Here is a 26,129-nt window from a genome sequence, read left to right as displayed (position 1 = left end):
CTACTATATTACCTTAATTAAATCTGTAATCCTGCCACACATCCCTTGCTTTTTACTGATTTATTAACTGATTCCCTCTTGAAGAGGGGAGGGCAGGAATCTTATAGTCTCATGTCACTTACAATGGCTGGCACATGGCTGATACTCAGAAATATTTGTTGTATGAGTGGTTAACATTATTATAACTCCCTGTTTTTGATGTCCCCCAAATTTAGCCTATTTGTTTCTTAGTAAACATATATCATACATATAACCTTTATTTAAAACAAATAATAGAAGAAGTTCACTTTAAATAATCAGGTATTCCATATATTCAAGTGAATATGTTTTATTAAATGCATACTAATATCTTTCTATAGTATGTGAGTATACATAATAAATTAAAATGTATATATTTATTAAATATAGATAGATATAATACCAGAACATGATTATTTCAGATGAGAAATCAAAATAAACCCATTTTTAAGTATCTTTTGGTCACTCCAAATTTGATATTGCTCATAAAAAAATACACTAATTTTCCCTGGGGAAAAAAATTAATTCCATAGCAATGCAGTTAAGGGACATGTTTTATTTCATAGCTTTCTGCAAGCAAAATTGCTCTGATACAAAATGAGTTCAATGATACAGGTGCTACTGTCCACTCAAGCAAAAGAAAACCTCACATGTATATGAATGCACTTTATACTTATATTCTTACAGTATAATAGGTCTAATATCCAGGATGCCTCTGGCCTCATTGAAAGCAATGGCACAGAAATGCTGCAAGGTACTTGAATATCATAGTACTGGCAAGTGCTTGAAGTAACTTCCTGTGAGTTCTCTGTCAGATACTGCAAAGACTGTGTGTGGGTGCGTTTATCTTTCTGTCTTCCATCTTTTGGGTTACATTTAAATCATCTCAAAAAATATCCCCCGCATGTATCATTCAGCTTCTCAGAGTTTCCATAAAAACAGGAAAATGTCATGAGGTATCCTTAACGTCAGGGATTGATATAGTGCTGTGGCTGTCAGAGAGGATGTAGACTTACCTGTAGGTACAGTAACTGAGTTTAGTGTGTGCCCTGCACGTTACAGTGCAGAAATGTTAGTTCATGTTAAACTTTTCCTCCTCACATATGATGTGATTTTAACCCCAGAATATCTGACAAAAACATTATACAGATAAAATAAAAAGACAAATACACAAATAAGGCCATCTGCAGAATTTTAAACTCGCCTCTTGCAATAATTCACAAGAATTTCTACACCATATTTTACATTGTTCAAATTTAAATAATAAATGCTCAAGGAAGGGCCTTGGTAGAACCAATTGCACTATCTCTTTGAGGACTTGTCCAATTTGCTGGCAGGTGATTTCCTCTGGGGCGTGGGGATTTTTGAAGGCTTGGCTGTGGATGGCCGAGAACCTGCTCGGGGTGTAGGTCTGTGTGTCTGGGGGACAGTTTCCACATCTGAGCACACGGACTGGATTTCTGAAATGTCAAAGTCTGATGCATCACTGCCTCGGCGGCTGCTGGCCCTGCTGCCAGCTTTGCTTCCAGCTCGACTTCCTGGTCGGCTGGGAGTCTTCTTGGAATCTGAGGAAAGAAGGTAGAGACAGCTCACCCTTATTATTGGGTCCATCTGCAACTAATTTTTGAAACCTGATGCCACTTTTAATCTTAACTTTTTTTCCTGGTGTGTAGTAGGCACTCAGAAAACACTTTTGGATTCACGGCCTTTCCCTATTACACAAGGGTATGATGCAGGCTTACTCTAAGTAGACATAATATAGAAAAGCCTAGATTTCTATCTAAAAGGTAAGTTTCAGCTTCCCCTACGTAACACAGGATTCCATTTATTGCAAACAGACATAAGGAATATGCCTATCCTTTAAGATTGTGCTTTCTAAAGTTTAAATTAGGTATCCAGGGATGTGTGTGATGCAAACATAGAACAAACAAGACAGGCTTAAGTCTTGCCCGAGAATAGGTAACTCCAAGAATACAGGAATTCAACAGAGGAGATTGGAAACTTTAAAGAAGCGTCTTGCTTGCTGAGCTCAGAACCCAGAGATTAGTAGGTTCGCTATTTTGTGAAGCAATGTGAGATATACTGGTGTGAGGCTCAGTGTGGCTGGGTTTTTCCAACCACCCCAAAACAGGACCCTCTGCAATCTCTGAGCTGGTAGAAGAGCCAAGACCTTTCAGCTTGAAGGCGTAGAATACCACTGTATGTTTTCTTCTGTTCTACGGTAATTCTTTCATCTTTCTTGGACACTTTTAGATACTTGTGCCCATGACTCACTTTATCCCTGACTTTTGGAGGACCAGGGCTACATATCATTTTAAGACCCCTGAGGGTCAATTTGTAATTTCTTCCCCAATGAGGAGGAAAAGGGACTTTAATCCTCAAATGACCATGCTGCAAAAGCCATTAAAAAAAGAAGGGCACCACACTCACCAGCAAATTGTGTTCGGACTCTGGCAGCTGCAGTTGTTATCAAGCCACTGTCCTCCCCAGAGTGGAAGCCTTTCCCTGATAAATATCCTGGAAGTCGAAGCTTGCTTCCTTGTATTGGCGTTCCCTGTATTTAACCAGTGACAAGACATTTCAAAATACTGCTCCTGCACCATGATATTCCACTGACACCACTTCTTTACACATGGCTGGAAACTCTCTACTATTCCTCTTTAGGAGGTGGAGCAGGAGAAACTCTTCAATTAAATAAGGCATTGGGTTCTCACTTGATTTTCTCTTCTAATTTCTTATTCTTTCTCAGAATTCAAAAGAAACTTTCTAAACAATATGAATTCATGATTGAAGAGAAAACAAAATGGAGACCCCCCCAACTGAGCATAAAAGTGATGGCAAGGAGAAAAAGACAAATTAAACGGTGAGTATGTTAGTATCTTTCAGACTGCCAGTGAATATTACAGAGGTAATGGTGTATTGCTAAAAAGATGGTGACTCCATGCATAGAGGGGGCATGGAGCAGAGAAAAGCTGTGCCTGGATATTCTGCTGCCTCCATTGCTTTTACGGAGCTAGGCAGAGATAGAGACAGAATGATAAGTAAATAAATAATGGATACACACATCATTTAAATAAACTTAACTGCAAAAAGAAAAAAAGTGATTTTTAAGTAACTTGCTATCATATCGCTTCACTTCCTGGCTCTATCACTTCTACAGTCTTTACAGACAAAATATTAGGCAACATTTGGAGAAATTTTTTTTTTTTACAATCTTTATATGAGTTTGTAGAGAATGTCTAAAACAATCATAACTACGAGATTTTATTATACAATCATTGCACTTTTTCCAGATCACTACAACATTTAAAAAATTCTCCCAAAGTTAAAAAAAAAAACCCAGGTATCTTGAGGAATACAAGGAATGTAATATAATATTCCTCAATGAACGCACAGCCAGAGAATTATTTGGAGGAAATGCATCGAAACAAATTACATGTATATTTTTAAACAACTGATTTTCCCTTTATTAGCTTAAAATGTTATAACCATCTGATACATGAGCTACTTTTATTAAGTCATTTATCTACATATGTGTATACTACTCATATACTTAAGTGTAGTATTTATATGTGATTTGTATACACAGAATGCTCAAGTTTTCAAAATACTTTTACACACATAACCACGATTAATCCTCACGCTTACCTAATCATAACCTTGAAAATGTGAAAGATTAGAGCCTGAGGAGGGACATGATTTGCCCAAGATCTGACAATGCTGATCTAGCTAAATTCCTGACTTAAACAGAATCTCAACAACACGAGGGAGAATCCACAAATTATGAAACATATCACTCAAGGTGTCAGAATTCATAACCGTGAAAGACCACAGTCATTCTTCTCAGAATGCCTTCGTGATTGTTTCGATTTTATTTCACAGTCCCTCCCATAGAAACATGTTGTTTTTTGGGTGTTTTTTGTTTCATCAGGTTATTTGAAATGAAACACAGTTTTTCACTAGTCAAAATAACTACTCAGACTTTAATTTGAGAGAGTATCCACTTAAAAAAATTTTGAACACAGCATCATAGCCTTCAATATTTAAAGTAAATGTTAGTATGTCCCCTAAGGTTGTTTGAACCTTTCTCAGTTTTTTTCTACAATAGATCCATAATAATTGACAGACATCTCTAGAAGTAATATATAATACTAACATCGCCCACTTGGTGGGAAGGGGTGGAAATCTGGGGCTTGGGGAAATGAAGAGGAAGAAATGAGGAAACACTAAAGAATGGGTTGTTTTTGTTCCAATTCTCCCACTTATCAGCAACGAGATTTCCATGGAGACATGAAGGTAACACACTGTTTTCTCTGCCTGCCACTTATTATTAACGTGAGGATTAAGGAAGAGAGAAGAAAGTGTTTTGAAAAGCATAAGGGGGCTTTTAAAAGTTATTACATTACTTTTATTTGAGGATCCTGGCCTTTAAGTTACGTCCTTTATAATTAAGGTGAAATACCTTCTTCAATTTCAAGAAAAGGTATTTAGGGATTTTTCCCCATTAATTATTGGGATTCTAATAAAATATCTGATTATTTTGTGCCTATGTCTGTTGTTTTACAGTGAAGTTTCTTAAAAAGATATACGGTTGATTTTCAGTTGAATGTAAATGACCTGATACATGAGTTATCTTGGCAAATTTTATATCACCTACATATCTTCTCCCCATAAATCATGCCGTATTAAAAAGTTAGAGCATGCTTAGTAATTAAAATCTTAAAAAAAAAACCATACATTTATTACCTGTTGAAAATGACAGATAACTTTCTGTATACCTAAGCCTCCCTCTGACCCCCTGCACTGATACTGAGAGCTTATGACACACCCGCCCAAAGTTATGGGGCAGGTATAAATGTAACAGACATTCAGAAGGACCATGCCCACAGTGAACATTCAGTAAACATTCTTTTCAGTGATTCTCTTGCAAATGATACTGCCTTTTACTCCCATCTGAAGGGAATGTGTTGCACTTCTTGACCACATTATATCTAGTATATTTAGTAGCTTTAAAAGAAATTTTACTTAAGTCTGGATATAATCTACTATATTTTACTCTCCCAAGAGATAAAAGTGGAACTAAGTATGAATGAGAACAAAAAGGAGGTAGTCTGCAGGAGTGACTGGCTCAAACTGACACTGTTTAAATTGCTGCAGACGATCTTTTCTGTTAACCTCTTACTCTCACATCTTCCAAGAACTGCTGGGTTGATACTTATTTTATAGAAGTGTATAAAAAGACATAGGATTGTCAAAGTACATATATTAAGGGAGTGGTGAAGCAATGTTAGTGGGTGATAGTTTCAGTTAAAGGAGACTGTTAAGACTGGACTCTGGGGCCTTACGATACCTCTGCAGATGGCACGGGAAAGTCTGAGCACTCTGCTGCTTTACAAGGAGTTGACATTTTGCTGTTTGTCAACCATGGTTTACCATAATTGCGTGTTAAAGGATGGAGAATCTGTATGGAACAATGGCAAATCAAATGAAAAGGATAGCAGATAAAAAAACCAAAGCCACAGAAAGAGATACTCATAGCAAAGAGTCACATCTCACAGTAAGAATAATAACAATTTTAAATAAGTGGAAAGATCCAATGGCAAATCATACACACCAAAAAAATGAATGAAGCTTTAAAAAGAAAAATCAATCTGGAAGATCACAAAGGCTCCCTAAATAGATCATCTCTATGTGAGGCACTAGGCAAAAGCATATTAAAAAAAATCCTGTATTTTCTATATTGTGAGAAGGTGCACAAATGGAGATAGCTGGTCCTACAAATTCTAGGGCCCTAAATAGAACATTCAAAAGTCTACTTGGGAAACTGATTGCAAAGGGGGAGGAAAAGTCTTCATCCCTGAGTCTTACCTTGGGTGTGGTGGTGGCAGGGACCTGTGGGGTGGCCGCCTGTGCAGCCTGACTGGACACAGAAGTGGATCTGTTGGGTGAAGCGCCTCGTGATGATGGCCGGGATCTTCGGCCTCGGGGTCGGAAAGCAGCCATACCCTGGCTGGCACCGTCTGCTAAAATGAACTTCTCACGCAGTTCCATGTTTGTCCTTCCTTTGGCTGGTTTACACACACACAACAATGCACACAAAGAAAAGAAGGAAAAGAAGAGGCGCTCAATCGTTTATGGGAAGAACAGCCACCTGGCACCAGAGATCACATTGAGAATTTCAAGAACATCTTTTTGCCATGCCAACTCCAACTCAGCATAACAAAAAGTTAAATGCATTCCTTTACAATGCATTCCTTTTGGATACAGGTGAGTTTGGGGAGGAAAAAATAAAGTGTGCTTATTCTAATACTAGACACCAGCAAGAATAACCACTATTAAAGAAAGTGTCAGCATGAAAATGGAAAGCTCATGCTAAAATATCATTAATCCACCAGCTACTGATGCCCACATGGTTTCATTACCCTCTCACCACACTGAGAAGACAGACCAGTAAGGCAGGGACTGTGTCTTTTGCATGTACTATTGACGCAAAGAGAATGCCAGTATTTCAACATTGGGATTAATTAAACAATATAATTACACAGAATGAATGATGGCTTGTTAGTCATGATGACAACATATAAACTTCTGGGTTTTTCACTTAAATGAGGCAGCTAGTATTTTTATTTTATGCCTTGAAAAACTGTTTTACCAACATGCAATAACAAACACCAGACCCAAGGATCTGTGAGGTAATCAGTGATGCAGCACTCATACAAACACATATGCACACGGAGAACACTCCACAAGAACCCGATGAGCAACGTGTTAGCATGTGTTTGATCACTTATAACACCTGCATTTGTAACACAACCAAAGTGCATCAAATTTTCAGACTTTAAATTTGGAAGCACCAGCTCAGTTGGATATGAGTTAAGCCATACGCGATGGATAAAGCATGTTATTTTAAAATAAATGACTGAAGCAAGAATGGAAAAGTAGGAAAGAGAAAAGGAAAGAGGGGAGAGGCAAAGAGAGAGGTTGCCAACCTATAGTAGGCTGAGTAGTAGTAATTGAAGAGTTTGATTCCGAACGTAACATTTTACTCCCATGATGATGAACTAGAAAAAATGACACAGGATACCAATCACATTAAAAAATACTGTTAGCAGAAGAAGAAAACAAAGTACAGTAGTTGAATATGCAAAGGGTGCTCAGATCCAGCCTTTAGCACACATTTTAGAAGAAAAGTTGCATCAGGAAAAGAAGCACTCAAAGGATTGGCTCAATAAGAAAAATGTATTTGGAAGACTGTGCCACAGCCATGCTAACCTTCGTAAGCAACCCAACAGAACACAACGTGTTCTGATTTCTTCATAAATGGAGATGCATTTCACCTTAGGCTACATTATTTTCAAAATATACAACAAACAGGAGCTTTTGTTCTTGTTTTACTTCTCTCACAGGTGTGTCTTTGGCCAGGAGAGAGCAGGGTTACTGCATATGATTGTATAACAATCCATGGTGGCCTTGGCAGAGAAGCCTGATGACTCTGATATGTCTATGCGTACCAGATGGTGACACCATCACCAAAATCAAGAGGACCTACAGGAGGAAACCTGGGCTCCCACTTGGGTAGCCGAAGGAGGCAGCACTGACATGAACATTTGCTGTTTGCTAAAAAGGATTACAGTGAGCTCACAGGTTAAAGAAAATTATAACAATTTTATTGGGTTTTTTTTGGGGGGTGGAAGGGGAAGAAAAATGGGCCTACTGAGTAAATGGTACCTAATTAGAAATTGCAATCAAATGACCACGTGTAACATAAATTGGTTAAGAACTTAAACATTGACAGAAGGATCTGAAAACAGAAAAACTAAAAGCTAACTTAGGACTTGGGCTGGAAGATATGTAGAGAGCTATAGTATTATATGTTTATATTTTTAATGTTCTAATCTGCAACTTCAAAGAGTCAAGTTAGCATTGGATTGTTATTTAAACATTTTTTAATTATGGCTTTCCTCACCTGCCCTTCATTTCATAAAAACTTTGACCTTTAAACTTTTATTATCCAGTATTTTCAGTCTTCATCGCCTCAATTTTCTTTTCTCTTACTTTGCTATGTAATAATAGACAAAATCCTTTCCTTGGTTGGTATAATTGTTTGGAAAATCATAGATATAAAAGTCTCCTAAAGAAAATGGATTCTAGTATTTCCTGCCCACCATATTTATCCAGAAGAAGTAAAAAAAAGAAAAAAATGAGAAGAACATGGTTTACATGACTGCCACAGGTTCTTTGGGAACTTTAGGCTGACAGACCAATGTGAAACATTCACTATTGGAATAAATGACCAAATTATGCCCAGTATGTTTTGGTGCTGGAAAATAATATAAAATTGAAATACTTTCATGATGTTATCATGATAAGCATCTCCTTACCCCTGCAAGGATCATTTTTCACTAAGAACTCATCAAGTGCCATCCATCCACCTCCAACACGAACCATCACAGTACTCCGCAGGATCCGGACCAGTCGCAGTTGCTGGGAGTCTCCAAACTGTTCAGTGAAGAAAGAAAGAACCTCTAGTTGTCAATAATAATTCTAAACTGCAGGATGATGCGCAATTTGCAGTAGCTAAAGCAACCGACTTTAATTTCTTGCTTAGTTCGTAGCGATTAGTAAAATCTCAGAAAAGGGGGTTTGTAATGATTTGCGTTAGACAGCTGCATGCTGATTTAGCCCAAAGGAAACAGTTTGAAAAAAAAAAAAAGATTACAAAGGTTATCAAGTATACTATCAAAGCTTTGGTCCAAAAAGTATTTTTCTTTCTTATGACAGAAACAATATTAGTAAGGCAGTAATTTTAAAATGTTTCTAGGAATTAAACATAGCCATGAAAGTAAGCATTGGCCCACTTGCCCAGGGCTTATCTAAAATAAGATGATTCTAAGAAAAATTTAATAAGCTTTGATTCTTCTTCATTAAAACTATCTCTTACAGTAAAACTGCTTTCCACTGAAATCTGTGAGAAATCTTTATAAACTCATTTTGTTTTCTCTAAGAGCAGTTTTGACTTAAGAATAAAGTAAATGAGTATGACTTGTACAAATTTCACAGTCAACTAAAATTTCTGCATCCCTAATGATCTGGTAAACCAATTTGTTAAAGGCTGGGTTAATATGCCACTTTAGATTACTGTAATATTAGAATAGCCAATGACACATTATTAATGATATGGCTGCCAAATCTAAAAGGTTTCTCTCACAGTTCTCTGTACCATAATTGTTGATACTAAGAGGCAATCATCTTTTTCTTGCCCTTTCAATAGATCTCCAACAATGTAGATATGCTACAAATTCTGCAAGTCCTGAATAAATATCTAGATCCCAGGTTTCTGATCATAGGTTTATGTTTTGAAAGCCTGTGAGAAATGATTTTATACTTTAAATCATTTCTAATAGGTTCATGTCCAACTCATAAAAACTACCAGACTGAATTTCACAGTTGTTATCCCAGCAGACAAGAAAGCAAAATGAACAGTCAATTAAACATAAATGGCTTCTTTGTAAAGCAGGTAACATACAATTGTGACTTTATTTGGGCTCATTATGGATAAGCAGAAAACTCTAAGTAGAAAAAAATCTGCTACTTTTTAGTATTTTAATATTGAGTTTCAAGAAGAAAACCCAAAAACAATACCAACCAAACCCCTCGGGATCCTAAAACTCAGAAGGACCTAGAAAGCATGTAAAATGCACCAGCAGGAACTCATGTGTTTTTCCATCAAACTTTTAAAAACCACTATTTCTAAATCTTTTTTTCTTAAACATTGAGACTTAAACTTTCCTATCATTGTTCCTGAAATGTTAATTAAAATTTAAAAATAAAAGTGTCAATTTATTTTGTTAGAAAAAATTGGGTGCTGCTAATAAGCAAAGGGAAAGGAGGGGATTCAAAGAAAATTACCCTTAAGGAACCAGATAATGGGACTAGATGATTTTGGTTCAAGATTATACTCAAAACAAAAGTTATAAGGAAATAACTAAAAGTTCCTTATAGAGATGATATTTCAAGTGTAATAAATACAAATAATTTTCTATTTTAATAAGGTATTCTCCAGACAACTAACACTGTCTTCAGAATTTCTCTAAATTTTCCCAATAACCAAATCACAAGACAAGAGAAAACAGACTAATGTTGCTGACTGTGCTTTCAGTGAGTAAAACCTTTTGAGGTAAGTATTTCTCTCATCCTCTCTGCAAATAAAAGATTCACTCTCATTTGCTGACTCCAAAAATTGCAAGGACGGAAAAGTAACATTTTATGTTTTATATTATAACTAATGGAAGTTTTAAAAATAAATTATCTGCTTGCAATAAATGAAGGTAATAGATAATTTGAAGCTTGAGATGTAATATGGCTTTAAAATGGAGTGGCAGAGTCATATCTAATGTAATATGGTCAGGTACTATAGATAGCATGGTTGTTTCCAAAGTATAAAGTTAAAAAAAAAAAAAAAGCTCATGAATATGTTTAAATCAAAACAGAGCATCTCTTGTCTTTAGTTTCAAAATTCTGATCATGATGTAGTGCCACTAGACAGTTCATACTGACTTAAATGTCAACGTAAACATTTTATATTGACTTCAGTGCCAATATAAACATTCGAACAAGATGGCATAAAACGTGACTTTAAGATTCTGCATATGTTACAGCAATAACTTTCCTCAAAAGGAATGATACTACTTAAAGCCTACGGAGTTAACATTTCTACTCAGAGGATGCCAATCCCCGAAAATCAGTGATTTTGAACAAATGGCAAATAGCTTCTTTGGAGAGAACTTGTTACTCGCGGCTGAGTGCCAAGGAGACCTCTTGGCTCTCTGTCTTCCCGTGTCACTGCCTGAGGCTGATCCTCCTGGGCTACTGTAGACCGTGTGTCCTAAATAGTTAAACATCAATGAGCCTAACACTGAGATGTGTGGAGAATCAAATTTGTGTTCCAATGAGTATTAGCATAAATATATGCTCATATTATCAAAAATGGGAATTAAAAATTGCATTTGTAACATTGTAGCAAGCCAAGCTACAATTCATTATCTGGTTTGCTTAAAAGTAATCTCCTCATTTAAGACACAAGGCAAAAAGGAATCCTGGATCAAGGACCCTTATAGCGCTTACAGAAACACCACGCCAACCAACAATATAGTAGCTAGGGAGACAGCATGGGAAAGATTGGCCATGGCAAGCTTTAATGACTATGAATTAAAGTTAAAAAAAAAATCATCAGGAACTTGAGAATACATTCCACTGGTTTATACCTGATTTCCCAGGAAGAACTGATAAAAATGAAAAATGGAAGAAAGACACAATTAGTTCAACAGGAAACTTTCTGTATGACTCTAGAACATACACACATACTCACACTCTGTGCTTCTGGATGTAGTATCTAGTTTAGAGATGTGCAGGCACCCAGTTTGAAATCTGTCCCAATTTCAAACCAAATAATCAGACTATTTTCTGTACATGTATTTTTGAAAATCTTAGGATTTCAAATTTAAGTTAAAGTTTTGAATACATTGATGACTATTTTTTAATATGGAAGTATAAAAATAAAAATAATGTTTCATTTATAAGTAACACACTATATTGGGGAAACTCAGCACATTTCCTATCTAGCTACTACATATAAGAGATGTTCCAAAAAAAAAAAAATAGAGAAAGAGTAATGAAGTCACACTGTTCTTCTGTTTTGAAGAGAGTGAACCAAGTTAATTGAGATTTTTAATAAAAGCAAAAATTACTGCACAAGTGGAGAAGACATTATCCTCTTTTTTCCTATTTATTAAAGTGAGTCCATATTTTTAACTTTGTGGTTCGGGATTAGAGCAGCTTTCTTGTTTGAAATCTGAAAACTTACTTCTAATCATAATAAAATATAAAATAATATGAAGCAACCTAAATATATGAGATTTGAGTATTTTCTTGTGAATAACTTTTCTTTAAAGGCAATGTGCATGATGTAGATGTCAAAGATATTTCCTAATATGCAAAATGCAGGCTACCATTATACAAATTAAAATGTTAAACATAAGAGTTTCATATACCATTAAATTTTGATATGAGGTAAAACATAAATAAATAAGATTCCTGGAAAACAACGGAGATCAAATTATATACAGATTTCAATTTATGTCCTTTAAAGGAACTACAACATTATTTTGAAAACTTACCCTGTATTTATTATCACCAATCTGTTCAACTTGAAATCGCTTTGCACATTTACACTTAGCTACCTGCCTTGTCACCTGCCAAAAACAATGATGAAATATTTACTTTAATGTTAATATTACATAGTAGAATCCTTAAAACTTTGACACTACAATTAAAGTGAAAATAAAATGATTGTACGAATTGTGCATGATATCCTGGCAGAACATACTATCAGTGTTATACGCAATGGAAAGATAATGAGTACCTCATCTTCAATTTTGTCAGCATCTGTGATAGGTTTATATGCATCTTTATTTGGGTGAAGGGCTGCTACAAATTCATAGTAGTCAATATATCCATCACCATCTCTGTCAAAGATGTCTGCAACTGCGCTCATCTCCAAGCGACTGGTTGGAAACTCTAAAATTTTGAAAACAATGATAAGTAGTGACTTGTTAGTTCTTTCTCAAGGTATTCTCAATTGCACATTTTAATCTCAATGTGGCTGGTTAAATCATCAGTGATCAAACATGTTAAAATCCTTTTTTAAAAAACTGATTTACATCATAGCAAATGAAGAGCTATATATACTCTTAACTTATCTTTAATTACTACTTAGGTGAATCATGTAAAATGCTGTTTTTTTTAGGTTGAAAATGTTTAACATTGGCAATTTTATATGGTTCAATTACTAGTCAAAGAATAATTTATGAAATTTACCTTAAGAATGACATCTAGTAACATCTGTCAGGGAAATCACATACAAATGATTGGGCCATCAAACAAGAAGGTGATAAGTATCTTAAGAAGTTTTACAGAGTTCTAATTTCCTACTAATGACAAAGTTAGATCAGAATGTAAATTAGAATGAAAAAGAAAGGGACTTGAATTTATTGACTTCCTATTACACAGACACACACACACACACACACACACACACACACACACACACAGAAAACACCTTAAGAATCATATATTATTGACTTTATTATTCTAACAAGTTCTCAGCCTCAGTGGAGTGAGGGAACAACATATCTGTGATCACACAGGTAGTGAGTGTTCCTGAATCCAGACGACAGATTTTACCAAAAAACACTTTTTTAAGGGTAGTGACTTCCTAGGCAACTTATAAGGCAATGCCTTATTAGTAACACAAGTTCACTGGACCCACAATTTTAAAATGTGCTTCTTTCTTTTAAAAATTGTATTAGTTACAGTCACCTGTCTTGGAACTTACTTGAGGAAAGAATTCCATCAATAAATTCCTGCCGTGTTATTTTCCCATCCTGGTCTTTATCAATTCTCCTGAAGAAGTCCATCACTCGAGATTTCTTGTGATTCATCCATCGCATGTATTTTTTGCGCCAAATATCAAAATCAAAGTTAGCAAATTCCCTCAGCTAAAAAGGACAAAAGGTATTTTGGTTGAGTTAATGTTGTACTAAAATTGTAGATTATACATATGAATAACTTTTTAAATGATTCTCTAGGTAGTACACATATCCTTTCCATTTCAAAAAGAGGTATTATCTTGCCAAGGGGACTTAGAAACATTTTGGCTTTAAAATGTATTTCATTTCTGTCACTGATTTATCTTTACAAATAAAATTCCTAAAAACTTACGCTGTAAATTTCTGATTAATGCCAAAGTCATAAAGGTGGTCTGGCTCTAAGTACCACCACTAGTCATGCTCACTGGGATAGCAGGTCCAGCTCAACAGCACTTACCTAACCCTTTGCTCTCTCTCCCTCTGCACTATCAGCCACTCTCTTAACTCCCCAGGGCTTCTAAAAATTTCCCAATTGCAGAATCCAAAACTTGAAATCTTAGGTAATCAAATACACACAATCAAAAGATCTGAAATATCAATGATTGTATTTGCCAGGCAGAATGGCCAGCAAACATTATGACATTATGTCAAGTTAGATTTTATTCTTAAGGAATCAGCTTCTGATTGTTAAAATACAATCATTTTTTTTTTACTTTATTGATTTCCTAAATCCAAATCCTATATATCAATGTTTCACAAAATCACACATACTTGTGGTATTTATTTTGGAATTTAAAAATGTACTCGAATAGCAAGAGTTTGCTTATTATCAGAAAAGTTAAAAAATACCAAGATTTTGGCAATGGCCATGTGTTACGAGAAATGAGGGCAAATGACAATAAGGTGATGAGGGTATGAATTTCCAAACCTCCTCCAGCCTGTCCAAGGCATCATTGAGTTTCCTCCTTCTTTCCAACGCCAGGAGCCAGACTTGCTGCCATTTGCTCACCAGTAAGTTAACCCTAGGATTTTTGGTTTCAATTTGTGTCTGTGACCCAGAAGGATACAAGCTTGATGCTGGAAAGCGTTTTCCTGTGAAGATATAACTTTAGTTAGGATGGCAGTTTCCAGGGTTCTGAAATGTGTTAAGGCTTGACCTTTTTTGCTCCTAGCTAAGACTGCATCAACTTAATTGTGGGTTTGTACAAGTAAAAGTATCCTGATTTAGATGATGTAAAATGTCAAGGTCCAAATCTGTTTTCCTTATTAAGGATCACACACTGTTCATGCAAGTTGAAGAAATATCTCTTGACAAGGGCATTTAAATACTGGAAACCTCTCTCAATAAATTTACGCTTAAAATATCTTCCAGCTTAAAATTCATGCCATTTCAATGACAATGAAGCATGCTGTTATCCTCCTGTTTGTTAAAGGAAATCTCACAGGCCAGTGAGACTATCTTACAATGAGTTACATCAAACCCAGCTGTCCTTCCTAGAGAAGAAGGCAGAAAGGGAGAGCAGATGAGGGCAGCAAACACTGGGCAGTCACAGGAGTCAAAGCAAGACACTTCACAAATGCCAATAAAATATGGCAGCATGTGTATGGGACCCCAGCCTTTGCCCACATCCATTTTCCACTGAGATTGCATGTTTCCTATGCATAGTCTCAAACCCAAGTTTACTGCCTTCCTGAAGTTTCCTCCTGCTTTCTGGCTGTTTTCCACAAGTCTCAACAACTTCACAAAACAATGACCTTAACAAATTTTTCTCATCTTACTAAATGGCTAAATATGACCTAGAAAAATTACTGGCCTAGGGTCATATAGAATGTTAAGTGTCCCAGCTGAGATTTACAGTACAAGAAATACTTAAGCATTTAACTATATGCCTGGAAGTATGTTAAGCATTTTATATGTACTAGCTCATTTAATTCTCACTGCAGTCCAATGAGGTTATAATTATCCCCTTTTACAGATGAGGAAACTGAGGTTCAGAATGAGTTTAAGTAATGCGTCCAGAGTTATGTTTCTCAGTTTGGTAAGTGTTGGAGACAGCCAAGGAGTCTGGCTATAGGGCTCTTAATAGTTTACCTTGTCTCCTTGTGTAATAAGTAATCACAACAGCTCTGACATCATTTCTTTTTAATTAAAAAATTAAGTAATACACAAAATGCATTTTCATTCAGTAACACAAATTGTGTTTCTTTTAAATTTTCTCCAAGCTAACTATGATTGTTTATAATGTCATGTCATATTGTTAAAGCAGCTCTAGAAGTAAACAGAGCCTGAAGTCACACGAACATGTGCAAAAGCTATCAGACTGCTGGCCACCAATGAACAACTAAGTCATGAACGTTATCCAGGTCATGGTCATTTTTATTATGCTCAGCTTTAAAGTTATATATATAACAGAAGAAAAATGAGACAATGCAATGGGGGTGATGATTTCTGTTCTTATTGTAAATTTTTTCAGTTTTCTTCTAGCTAATATGAAAGATACACTTTAAGACAATAAAGTTACATATAGAAACCTGGGTATATTTTTTCTTTATTTTTAAGTAAGTTTCTACAATACTTGAGCACATATATTCTTTCAAGAAAGCATTTCATGATATCCAGTGCTCATGTAAAATCACCAACTGCCCCCAAATTTCAAATAACTCAAAATAAAATTAGCTCCCTTGTTTATTGACATTTTAAAGAAATTGATCACTGCTTACTTCCTGCTCGTCCCTTATCCAAGACTGGAATATGGGATTGTAATGAGGAAGGATCAGCAGCTCTCCTCTTGTAGGTCTTCGTTACTTTATCAACATCAGGCTGTTTTCTGGTCATTTCCTCCATGAAGGTCTGAAATGAAAGAAATTATGTCAATCAAATAAGAGTATACTAGAGAAAACCATCTTCAGAAATGAACTAAAAACAGAAGGATGAAAGAACCATGTTATTATTTCTGAAGAAGAATAAATCATCATGCTTTATCTTCAGGGTAAAAAAAAATCTAAACCATCATAATGCAGCATTTACTAACTTTTAAAGAATATAAAATGTGGCTGGGTGCAGTGGGCTCACACCTGTAATCCCAGCACTTTGGGAGGCCAAGGCAGGTGGATCACCTGAGGTCAGGAGTTTGAGACTAGCCTGATCAATATGATGAAACCCCGTCTCTACTAAAATTACAAAAATTAACCAGGCATGGTAGTACGTGCCTGTAGTTCCAGCTACTGGGGAGGCTGAGGCAGCAGAATTGCTTGAACCTAGGAGGCAGAGGTTGCAGTGAGCCGAGATTGTGCCACTGCACTCTGGCCTGGGCAACAGAGTGAGACTCTGTCTCAAAAAAAAAAAAACATATATACATATATATATATATATAAAATGTAAAGAGAGTACACTGAAAATAAAAATAATTTGTTTTAGTTGAATAACGTACATGGACACATGGGAGAAGTCATGTGAATAAAATAACGTGTCTGTGCACCAACCAAACTCAGGCTTCCAAGCTCCTCAGAAGAATCTTTAGTGAGCATCTGTCTACAGGGAAACTAGTTAGCTAGGATGTTTCCAAGAACTTTTCTGTGGCACATTTCACCTACATATTTGAAATATTTAAGATGGCTTTGATTAGGCAACACAGTGAAACCCTGTCTCTACAAAAAATGAAAACATTAGGCCAGGTGGCATGTGCCTTATAGTCCCAGCTACACAGGAGGCTGAGGTGGGAGGATCACTTGAGCCCAGGAGGTTGAGGCTGCAGTAAGCCATGACTGTGCCATTGCATTCCAGCCTGGGCAACAGAGTGAGACCCTGCCCCTCAAAAAAAAAGACGGCTCTTTGATATATTATGACATACTGCATCCACATTTAATGTGGACATATCAAAATATTCATAAATAGGCTATTCCAAGGATGGTAAAAGCTATTTGGTTTAAAGTATACTACCATTGTATTTAAAAGGTTTAACTACCTTGCCACTGCTTATCTCATCTCCTTGGGCTTATTATTATTATTTACTAGGTATCCCTATATTTGGAATATGCAGCAAAGGCTGAGGAAAGGCAGAGACTGTGAAAAATGATGGGAAAAAGGAGACCCAGACAAAAGGGAAAAGTGAAGTAACACCTTTCTGGAATATTTGTCACACTGAAGAACTCTAATACCTCTGATCACAGGGAACATGACCTGGTACACTTAGGGCCATTATAGACATTGATGTCTTAGACTTTTAAAACACACACACATATACACACAATAATGGCAACATTAATTGCTTAACCAACTGAGCTGACACTTAATATTTCTCTTTGTAAATGCATATTAAACACATTGTGAGCAATCAAGTAAATCAAAGTGAGTGTGATACCCATCATTTGAGTTTAAAACAAGTAGGATATATAGGAAAAGTGTTTTTTCTAAGAAAGACAACATGTTCCCTTTTTCACACGATGTATTTCAAGTGGTGACAGTCATCTTCGAAGACATAAAAATGCAAACAGAGCAATCAAACAAGGTACCCACTGAAGCCAGGGAGGTGGAGGTGGGTGAGATCACCAAAAGAGGGAACAGAGTGAGGGAAGTAGAGAGCTGAGGATAACACATAAGGAGTAAGGAGAGCTGACGTTAAGAAGGCAAAAGGGAGAGCAGGAGTGAGCGTGAGACAATACCACGAGTATAACCCCACAGAGGACAAAGAAGGAAAGTTTTGCAAAGGTCACAGAGGGTTCCTGTAAAAAGAGGTTTTAGGGCAGCTGCAGAACTGGAAATACAATTGTAAGGAACTGAGGAGTCTGAAGAAGTGAAAATAATAACAAAGCAGTGTTTTGAGAAGTACAGCAGTGAAAGAAAGAAAATATCTGAGAAAATGGTTAACAGGAGTTAGGATTATATTTATTTTACCTGGTGTTCTGCAATGAGTGCTTTCACCTCTTCGATCTCCTGGGGGATGACTTCTTTATCCTTATCAGTAAGTGTAGTTTCAGCCCATTGCAACCAAGCCAGCAAAGCTTCCAACAATTCCTGTTTGGCAATAAGCCCAGCCAGAGCACTTGCTAATCTCTGCTGATGTTGCTTTGCCCAGGCCAGCACCTGTCAGAGAAACAGAAATTTCTCAGAATTTCCTCCAACTTAGTAAAATAATTGCAGTGATATAAAATAAATAAATTTTAAATGACAATTAGGATCATCCTGGGCTAGACCCATAATGCTTCTGGTCTTTTTAGATTCCATTAGTGGCATCAAGATCTGGCTCGAGGAGGATATGAGAGCCCACGATGATGTTCATCATCTTCAGAATTTAAAGATGCATGTCAATCACTCAGGCTTCCTTTTGCTTTCTAATTTGAGTTCAAATATGCATTCTCTGAAGGATCAGGTAAGCTTACTCCATGTGGCACAGAGTAGAAATGTAAAAAGCTAGGATATTGGTAGGGCACGGTGGCTGACGCCTGTAATCCCAGCACTTTGGGTGGCCGAGGCGGGCGGATCACGAGGTCAGGAGTTCAAGACCAGTCTGACCAACCTGGTGAAACCCTGTCTCTACTAAACGTACAAAAAAATTAGCCAGGCATGGTGGTGCGCGTCTGTAATCCCAGCTACTCGGGAGGCTGAGGCAGAGGAATTGCTTGAACCTGGGAGGTGGAGGTTGCAGTGAGCCAATATCACACTACTGCACTCCAGCCTGGGCAATAAATCGAGACTCTGTCCAAAAAAAAAAAAAAAAAAAAAAGCTAAAATATTAAATGCAGAATTAATTCACTTTATGTATACCAATTCACTTCACCAGTATATACAGTATATACTGCTCTGAAACACCATCTAACTGCTGAATTATTCAATAGAAACAATGTGGAAGGAGGCCAAAATGTTATATAGTAAACTAAATATTTGCCTTCAAATTTTCCAGGGATATAGCTGCAAAATTTCTTTGACCTTTTAAAGAAAAGTTAATTTCAGAGATTGTAATGCATAAAAGAAGCATATTTACAGGAACATTTTCTATGTAGAGGTCTCATTTTCCCATGGCCATAAGCGCATCTTAATTCCTTAATTTCCCACACCCCTCAACTCTCTAAGCTATTGCTACTGTGAAGATTATCTGAGACACACTGACCTCCTCAAACCTCGCCCGGATGATTGTTATCCAGTGCTTAATGGTGGTGATGGAGTCGGGGTGGCAGATAGCCAAAACGGTGTCGCCCATAGTGGTGGCTTTATTTAGTTCAGCTCTCTTTTCTTCCAGTTTCTTCATGAATTCCTACAGCAGAAACAAAGACTTCAATTAACTGTTGGCATTGGCTGAAAACAAAACTCTGGTGACATTTGACTGCCAGAATTAAAACAAATAAGCAAAAACTTCAATTGGTTTATTCACAGTGGAAATCATTTACTAATTGGGGAGGAAAAGGGGACAAAATAGAAAAAGTACTTTCTAATATGTACTTTAAAATACAAGTACAGTCATCCCTTGGTATCCATGGGGAGTTGGTTCCAGGATATTGTGCATAATAAAATCCAAGGATGCTCAAGTCCCTCATATAAAATGATGTAGTATTTGCATATGACCTAAGTACATCCTCCCCATATACTTCATATCATCTCTAGATTACTAATAATACCTAATACAATGTAAATAATTGTAAATAGTTGTTATGGTATTGTTTAGGGAATAATGACAAAGAAAAAAGTGTGTATATCTTCAGCACAGATGCAACCATCCATTTTATTTTTGAATATTTTTAACTATTTTATTTTTGAGTATTTGGATACAGAGGGCCAACTTTATAGGATATTTCATGCTTTAAAAATGTATTATACAAAAAATAACTCTTCCAAATTTGGATATAATTATATTATTAATGGAGAATAGCATTGGGAGAGGCAGTATTGCTAGAGATAGAAACAACATTGATTGACCAAAAATAAGTTCTAACAAATAAGATAAGGAGGTTAATATTTAAAATAGCATTAACTATGCCAGGAAATATAGGAGCATGAATTAAAAAGTACTAAGTAGAGAGAAGACTGGGTAAGTAAATATAAATGTTTGGGGGTACGGGAGACAGGGCCCAAAGTGTCCAGGCAGTAAAAAGTGAGGGGGAGGTTGGAGAGAGTGAGCCTGACAGCACGTCAGCCCATGTGAGAACTGTCCCTTTAAGATGCCAGTAAGAGGCACTCTCCTCTGTTCTGGCAGTTCTAGTGGTTAGAGCAAGTCCCTCTGAGCAAGCAGAATGAACAAAGCCTTGACATCCTTGAGGATGATCTTTCAAATAAATGTTTTACAAATGTCTCACATACATAATTGTACTTTCTACCATCAGAACTACATCCATAGATAAACACACCATAGAACTCTGAAAATGTGACTACAAATTGAGAATCTTTGCCCTTAAAAATGCGACATGCTTCCAAAATCTCATATAGAATGTCAGAGATCTGCAGACACCCCAGTCTCTCTGGACCCCTGCACCAAGAGCAATTACTTGATTATACAATGAGTGTCAGAGGCCGCAGATGTCGATGATGCCCGTGCTACTCACACTATGTGAAGAGGGGTGTTCACTTTGAAATATACGTGTTTTACAATAAAAATACTACAAGAAAACCTAGAAAAAACTCTTCTGGACATTGGCCTAGGCAAATAATTTATGACAAGGATCCCAAAAGTGAATGCGACAAAAATGAATACAGACAAATGGGACTTAATTAAATAAAAAAGCTTCTGCACAGTAAATGGTAGAATCAACAGAGTAAACAGCTAAGCTACAGAATGGGAGAAAATATTTGCAAATCATGCCTCTGAAGAAAGACTAATATCCAGAATCTGCAAGGAACTCAAACAACTCAACAAGAAAACAACAAACAACTCCACCGAAAACTGGGACAAGGACATGAACAGACATTTCTCAAAAGAAGAAATACAAGCATACAAGCAGCCAACACACACATGAAAAATGCTCAGCATCACTAATTATCAGAGATACGCAAATTAAAGCCACCCTGAGATATCATATTACACAAGTCAGAATAACTATTACTAAAAAGTGAAAAAAACAACACATGATGTGGATGCTAAGAAAAGGGAGTGCTTATACACTGTTAGTGGGAATATAAATTAGTTCAATGTCTATGAAAAACAGTATGGATATATTTCAAAAAACTAAAATTAGAACTACCATTTGACCTAGCAATTCCAGTACTCGGTATCTAACCAAAGGAAAAGAAATTGTTATATCAAAAAGACACCAGCACTCATATGTTAATTCCAGCACTATTCATAAAAGCAAAGTCACAGAACCAACCTAAGTGTCCATCAACAGTTGATTGGATAAAAAAAATGTGGTACATATATAGCATGGAATACTATGCAGCCATAAAAAAGAATGAAATCGTGTACTTTGCAGCAACATGCATGGAGCTGGAGGCCATTATCCTAAGTGAAGTAACTCAAACAGAAAATCAAATATCACATATTCTCACGTATAAGTGGGAGCCAAACAATGGGAACACATGGACATAAAGATGGAAATAACAGACACTGAGGACTCCAAAAAGCATGGAGGATAAAAGGGGCCTGAGGGTTGAAAAATTTAAAAAATTACCTATTGTGTACAGTGTTTAATATTTGGATGACTGGTACAAAAGAAGTCCAGTCTCTACTATTACTCAATATACTCAGGTAGCAAACATGTACATGTACTCTCTGAATTTAAATTTATATAATATGTTTATATGTTTTACTCTAATATAAGTGGCCTTTTGTCTTTAATCTCTGTGAAGCAGCTCTGTGACATATCTCCTACTCTGGCATTTTGCTATATTAGACTGTTCGGTCCACAAGATTAAAAGACTGTGTTTTATTCATTTTTATGTTCCCAGTAATTCGTTCAAAAGAGTATATGATTTACTGAATAAATGCTTTCTAGACCTTTTATTTACAAGTTTACTATAATGGAGTCAAGTTTCAATTGATGGTACACTCCGATAACATGACCTACTTTTTAAATATCATAACTTAAAAAATTATCACTTTTTCAATACAGATCCTCCTAAATGAAAAAAGTTAAAAACTGCAACATTATAAGGAAGAGGAAAAAATAGGTTAATCTAACATCTGTGTTTCCCCCAGAGAACAGCTGATACAAATAATGTACTCTCAATCACTTGTACACCTATTTGGTGGATGGGACTGTCAACATTCCACTGAATTCTATGCCCTTCCAACCTAGTCTGAACCTTACCTTACTGGTTTGTTCTCATGTGGGAAAGCCTGCCGTTTTTAGAAACTGGATTATACTAAGAAGTCTCTAGTCCCAGTGTTAAGAAATTAAATATTCGGTTTTTCTTTGATTGGTGAATGGTGAATGTGCGAAGGGAAACAGAAGAGATGGAAAAGAATGAATAGTGTTACTGCAAAATATTATTAAGAAATGCTTTATAAAATTACTGGTAATTTTATGCTATTTAAAAATAATTTGTTATAAAAACCACTACCCCTGCTCTGGATACTTGCCTCCTGGAGGTTTCCTGGTCCTGTGAGAGTGGTGATACCACAAATAGGCTCCTTTCTGTAGGGTGTTAGATATGCACGACGGGCTTTAAGTGGTGTCCAGCAAATATTTATTGCTACTCTGAGACCCAAACCTAAGAATGTTAATAGAACTCAATGCTGGCTGATGGTAAGCCCACAGTAATATAATATAAACTACATTTTCAAAATGTTGAATGGACTCAAAAATTTATAATAAATTTGATGTAACTGTCTTCTTCTTATATTCTAGCTTCAAATTTAAATGGTGTATATAGCATTTCATTCTTCCAGAAAATGCTATGAAAGCTTGCACCACTTTTTAAATGACATGGCAATATTTCATTGCTATAGATGCAGCAACCCATTTTTGATAGAGGGTATTAATTAAAATAACAACTCTCTACAGATGATGTAATCCATGCTACACTAAAATTAATGATGTATTTCCAGCCTGATCTCAAAAGACAAAATTATTTACTGGTGTTAAAAAGATCCTTTAAAGTTAATAGGAAATGCTGACATCAACACTACATTGAGTGTTACCATTTCAAATTCCTGACTTTTTGAGTCAAAGGTTAAAAAACATCTGTTAAGAGATATCTGGATCACTCACTGAAGGGTTTTGGCAAGTTTCATGCATTGCCACAGGAAAAATCTTGATTTGAAAACTCAATAGCCAGATTTAGACTTGGTTAGTTATTCAACAGAATATTGGCTTGTGGAATTCATTTTTAAAATTTTTAATGTATACTATAGGTTACTTCTAAAAAGGATTTAAAAGGCTCTTGATTAAGAACAGAAGCAGCGGAGGCTTAAAAATAGATTTAAAGGTGAGTTATTAAATTACCTGTGTGTCTTGTTTACAAAGGGCAAAATTACTAATTTACAATCCTACAGGTATAATTTTATAAATGCCAAACTGCCTATTAAAGAAGTTTTATTTTTGAAACCCACATAATGACTGCAACAATATCGACCAATTTTGGTCAAAAGCCAAAAAGCCTAGATAAATCAATATGCTTCCTTGAGATAGGAAACAGAATAACTACCTTCCCTAAAAAGGAAATATAAAAAGACAGGTACACATACATGTGTGTGGGTGCACAGGGACATACGTATGTAAGCAAGGTGGACAGAAGTACACTCTCAAATGTACCAGGTGTTTAAGTATTTCTCAGGAAGGAAAATATTCATGCAGTTGATATTTGTAATCATGAGTCTATTTTCCTTGCTTTGATTTTCTAATGTAGCTTTACTTAGCATTTATATATTACTCACTTTATGCTGATCAATGAGAGTCCGGAGAGCATCCTCATCATCTGGGAGGACACCATGGAAACGCAGGGTTTGCTCTGCCTCAGCCAGCCACTCCAAGAGGGCATGTACCACCGAGTGGAATTCCTCTGCCTAAGAGTTCACACACATACACACACACACACACACCAAACAAAATTCCCAAATATGCCTGTTAGCACAATTTACAGAACTGTATAGTGGATTCATCCTTTCAATGAAAAAAAAACAAAAAGTTTTAAATTTAAATTGCTTCACTACTCCCATTAAGAAGATAAAGATATACATATTTTAAAAATAAGAAAACACCTAATATATAAAAAAGGCCTATATGAAGAAAAAATTACCACTTTAACAACTTGATTTTAGATGAATGGCAGTCCATCATACTTCCAAGCTGAAACATTACTCAAGCAGCACTTCTATGTGAAGATTAGAATGCCTCCCTCTAGCAGTAATTTAAATTCATGGGGGAGGGTGGGAGAAGGATCAAGGCAATGATGCTATTAGAATTTCCTTCTTCAGACTGTCCTGATTGAGACACGAGGTTTTTTACTCACAGTTTACTCAGTTTTTTACTAGAATAGTTCTTGTTGAGGTTTCAATACTTTTCCCATTACACCCAGCTCTCATTTACATGGTTTTTACCTGACGCAGGGCTGCTTCTAACCGCGTTTGCTTTGATATGGAAAGTGCACACACGGTCTCCCAGCGTGTGCTTAATTCTTGCATCTGGACTTTGACCCAGGAGGAGTCATCCCGACTGCCTTCTATGAGTTCTCGGGCTGAGCGCTTCAGGGCCTGCACACTGCTGGTCCTCTTCCCCAACTCTTTTTGGAAGGCCTAAGAAGACCATATTTTGAAAAATTATTTTTAATTACAAAACCAAAACAGTAACACATACTGTTTGAGATATATATGTGCATATAACATCATGTACAGATATCTAAGACCTAAAGTTCAATAACCATATTTCTGGCAGCATCTTCAGAAGATAAACGACACACTACTCCTATTTGAGCATCATCAAGAATAGTCTTGTATACATTTATTCAGTCCTATCACATTCTCGTGAGAAAACGAGATTACCTTATTTTAAAATGACATATTGGATTTAAATAATGGCAGCCAGCCTTCTTTATTTCAATTTCATAAAACAATGCATCAGATTCCTTTTTTTAATGATTCTTTAATATGGTGTCCCAATTCCTCTCAAATAATTAGTGTGAATTCCAAATGATCCTGGCTTCGGCACTACTCTAAGAGATGTACCTAAGAAGCTAACAGAGGACTAAACAATCCTGATGTGTGTACCATGGAGTTCTTAGAGATAATGGCAGGGAATTCCATAGGAAGTTGGCAGACGGTCCTTGACTCCTACAAAACTCCTTGGTCTTTCATAATATATTAGGTACTAACTCATAATGTCAAATTTTAGAGGCTTAAATCCCCGTCTTTCACCTTAGAGGAAAAGTTTCTGGGTTGTTTTTTTTTTTTCTCCTGCCTAATTTTGACAAACTTTGATGTGCCAGAAATTAAATTGATTTATTTTGGCCACAGACTGATCTAAGAAGTGAGCCCAGTGCTCTTTATTTTTGATCCAAGAATCTGTGCATGCAACTAGATCTTTCAAACATTAATAACCAACACTCTGTCACAACGAAATTAATGAGTTTTTTAAAAAATCATCAAAAATGAATGTTACCATTTGGCCTTATCTATAGGTTTCTATTCTGATACTCAGATCATTCACAAAAGTGAGCCTATCACAAAAGTGATTATTTGACGGATTCAACTCTAACAGTTATGATATGCCTGCAGATAGATACAAATGCGCACATATACACCAATACACACATTCACACAC

General features: G+C 36.1%; 1 protein-coding gene across 26 annotated transcripts in view; it reads right to left on the bottom strand.

Annotated features, from left to right (window-relative positions):
- Positions 1 to 554: 554 nt before the first annotated feature.
- Positions 555 to 26,129, bottom strand: part of DST (dystonin) — a 488,734-nt gene continuing 463,159 nt past the window's right edge. For 10 of the 26 annotated variants that reach the window (XM_015136594.3, XM_015136600.3, XM_077999798.1 and 7 more), the window contains 16 exons: positions 24,911 to 25,105; positions 24,248 to 24,376; positions 19,553 to 19,696; positions 18,340 to 18,528; positions 16,167 to 16,296; positions 14,374 to 14,537; positions 13,412 to 13,574; positions 12,440 to 12,594; positions 12,195 to 12,269; positions 11,283 to 11,300; positions 8,400 to 8,517; positions 7,008 to 7,079; positions 5,887 to 6,086; positions 5,369 to 5,479; positions 2,449 to 2,572; positions 555 to 1,583 (listed from right to left, as the gene is read on the bottom strand). In XM_015136594.3, coding sequence (XP_014992080.3) covers positions 1,321 to 1,583; positions 2,449 to 2,572; positions 5,369 to 5,479; positions 5,887 to 6,086; positions 7,008 to 7,079; positions 8,400 to 8,517; positions 11,283 to 11,300; positions 12,195 to 12,269; positions 12,440 to 12,594; positions 13,412 to 13,574; positions 14,374 to 14,537; positions 16,167 to 16,296; positions 18,340 to 18,528; positions 19,553 to 19,696; positions 24,248 to 24,376; positions 24,911 to 25,105 — 2,250 coding nt within the window. In that variant the 3' untranslated portion in view covers positions 555 to 1,320. The remainder of the gene's footprint in view (positions 1,584 to 2,448; positions 2,573 to 5,368; positions 5,480 to 5,886; positions 6,087 to 7,007; positions 7,080 to 8,399; positions 8,518 to 11,282; positions 11,301 to 12,194; positions 12,270 to 12,439; positions 12,595 to 13,411; positions 13,575 to 14,373; positions 14,538 to 16,166; positions 16,297 to 18,339; positions 18,529 to 19,552; positions 19,697 to 24,247; positions 24,377 to 24,910; positions 25,106 to 26,129) is intronic. The other 16 variants (XM_077999802.1, XM_077999790.1, XM_015136619.3 and 13 more) reach the window with 7 other exon arrangements.

This window comes from Macaca mulatta, chromosome 4 (genome assembly GCF_049350105.2).
Source record: "Macaca mulatta isolate MMU2019108-1 chromosome 4, T2T-MMU8v2.0, whole genome shotgun sequence".
NCBI lineage: Eukaryota > Metazoa > Chordata > Mammalia > Primates > Cercopithecidae > Macaca > Macaca mulatta.
This window is presented reverse-complemented; position numbering and strand designations above follow the sequence as displayed.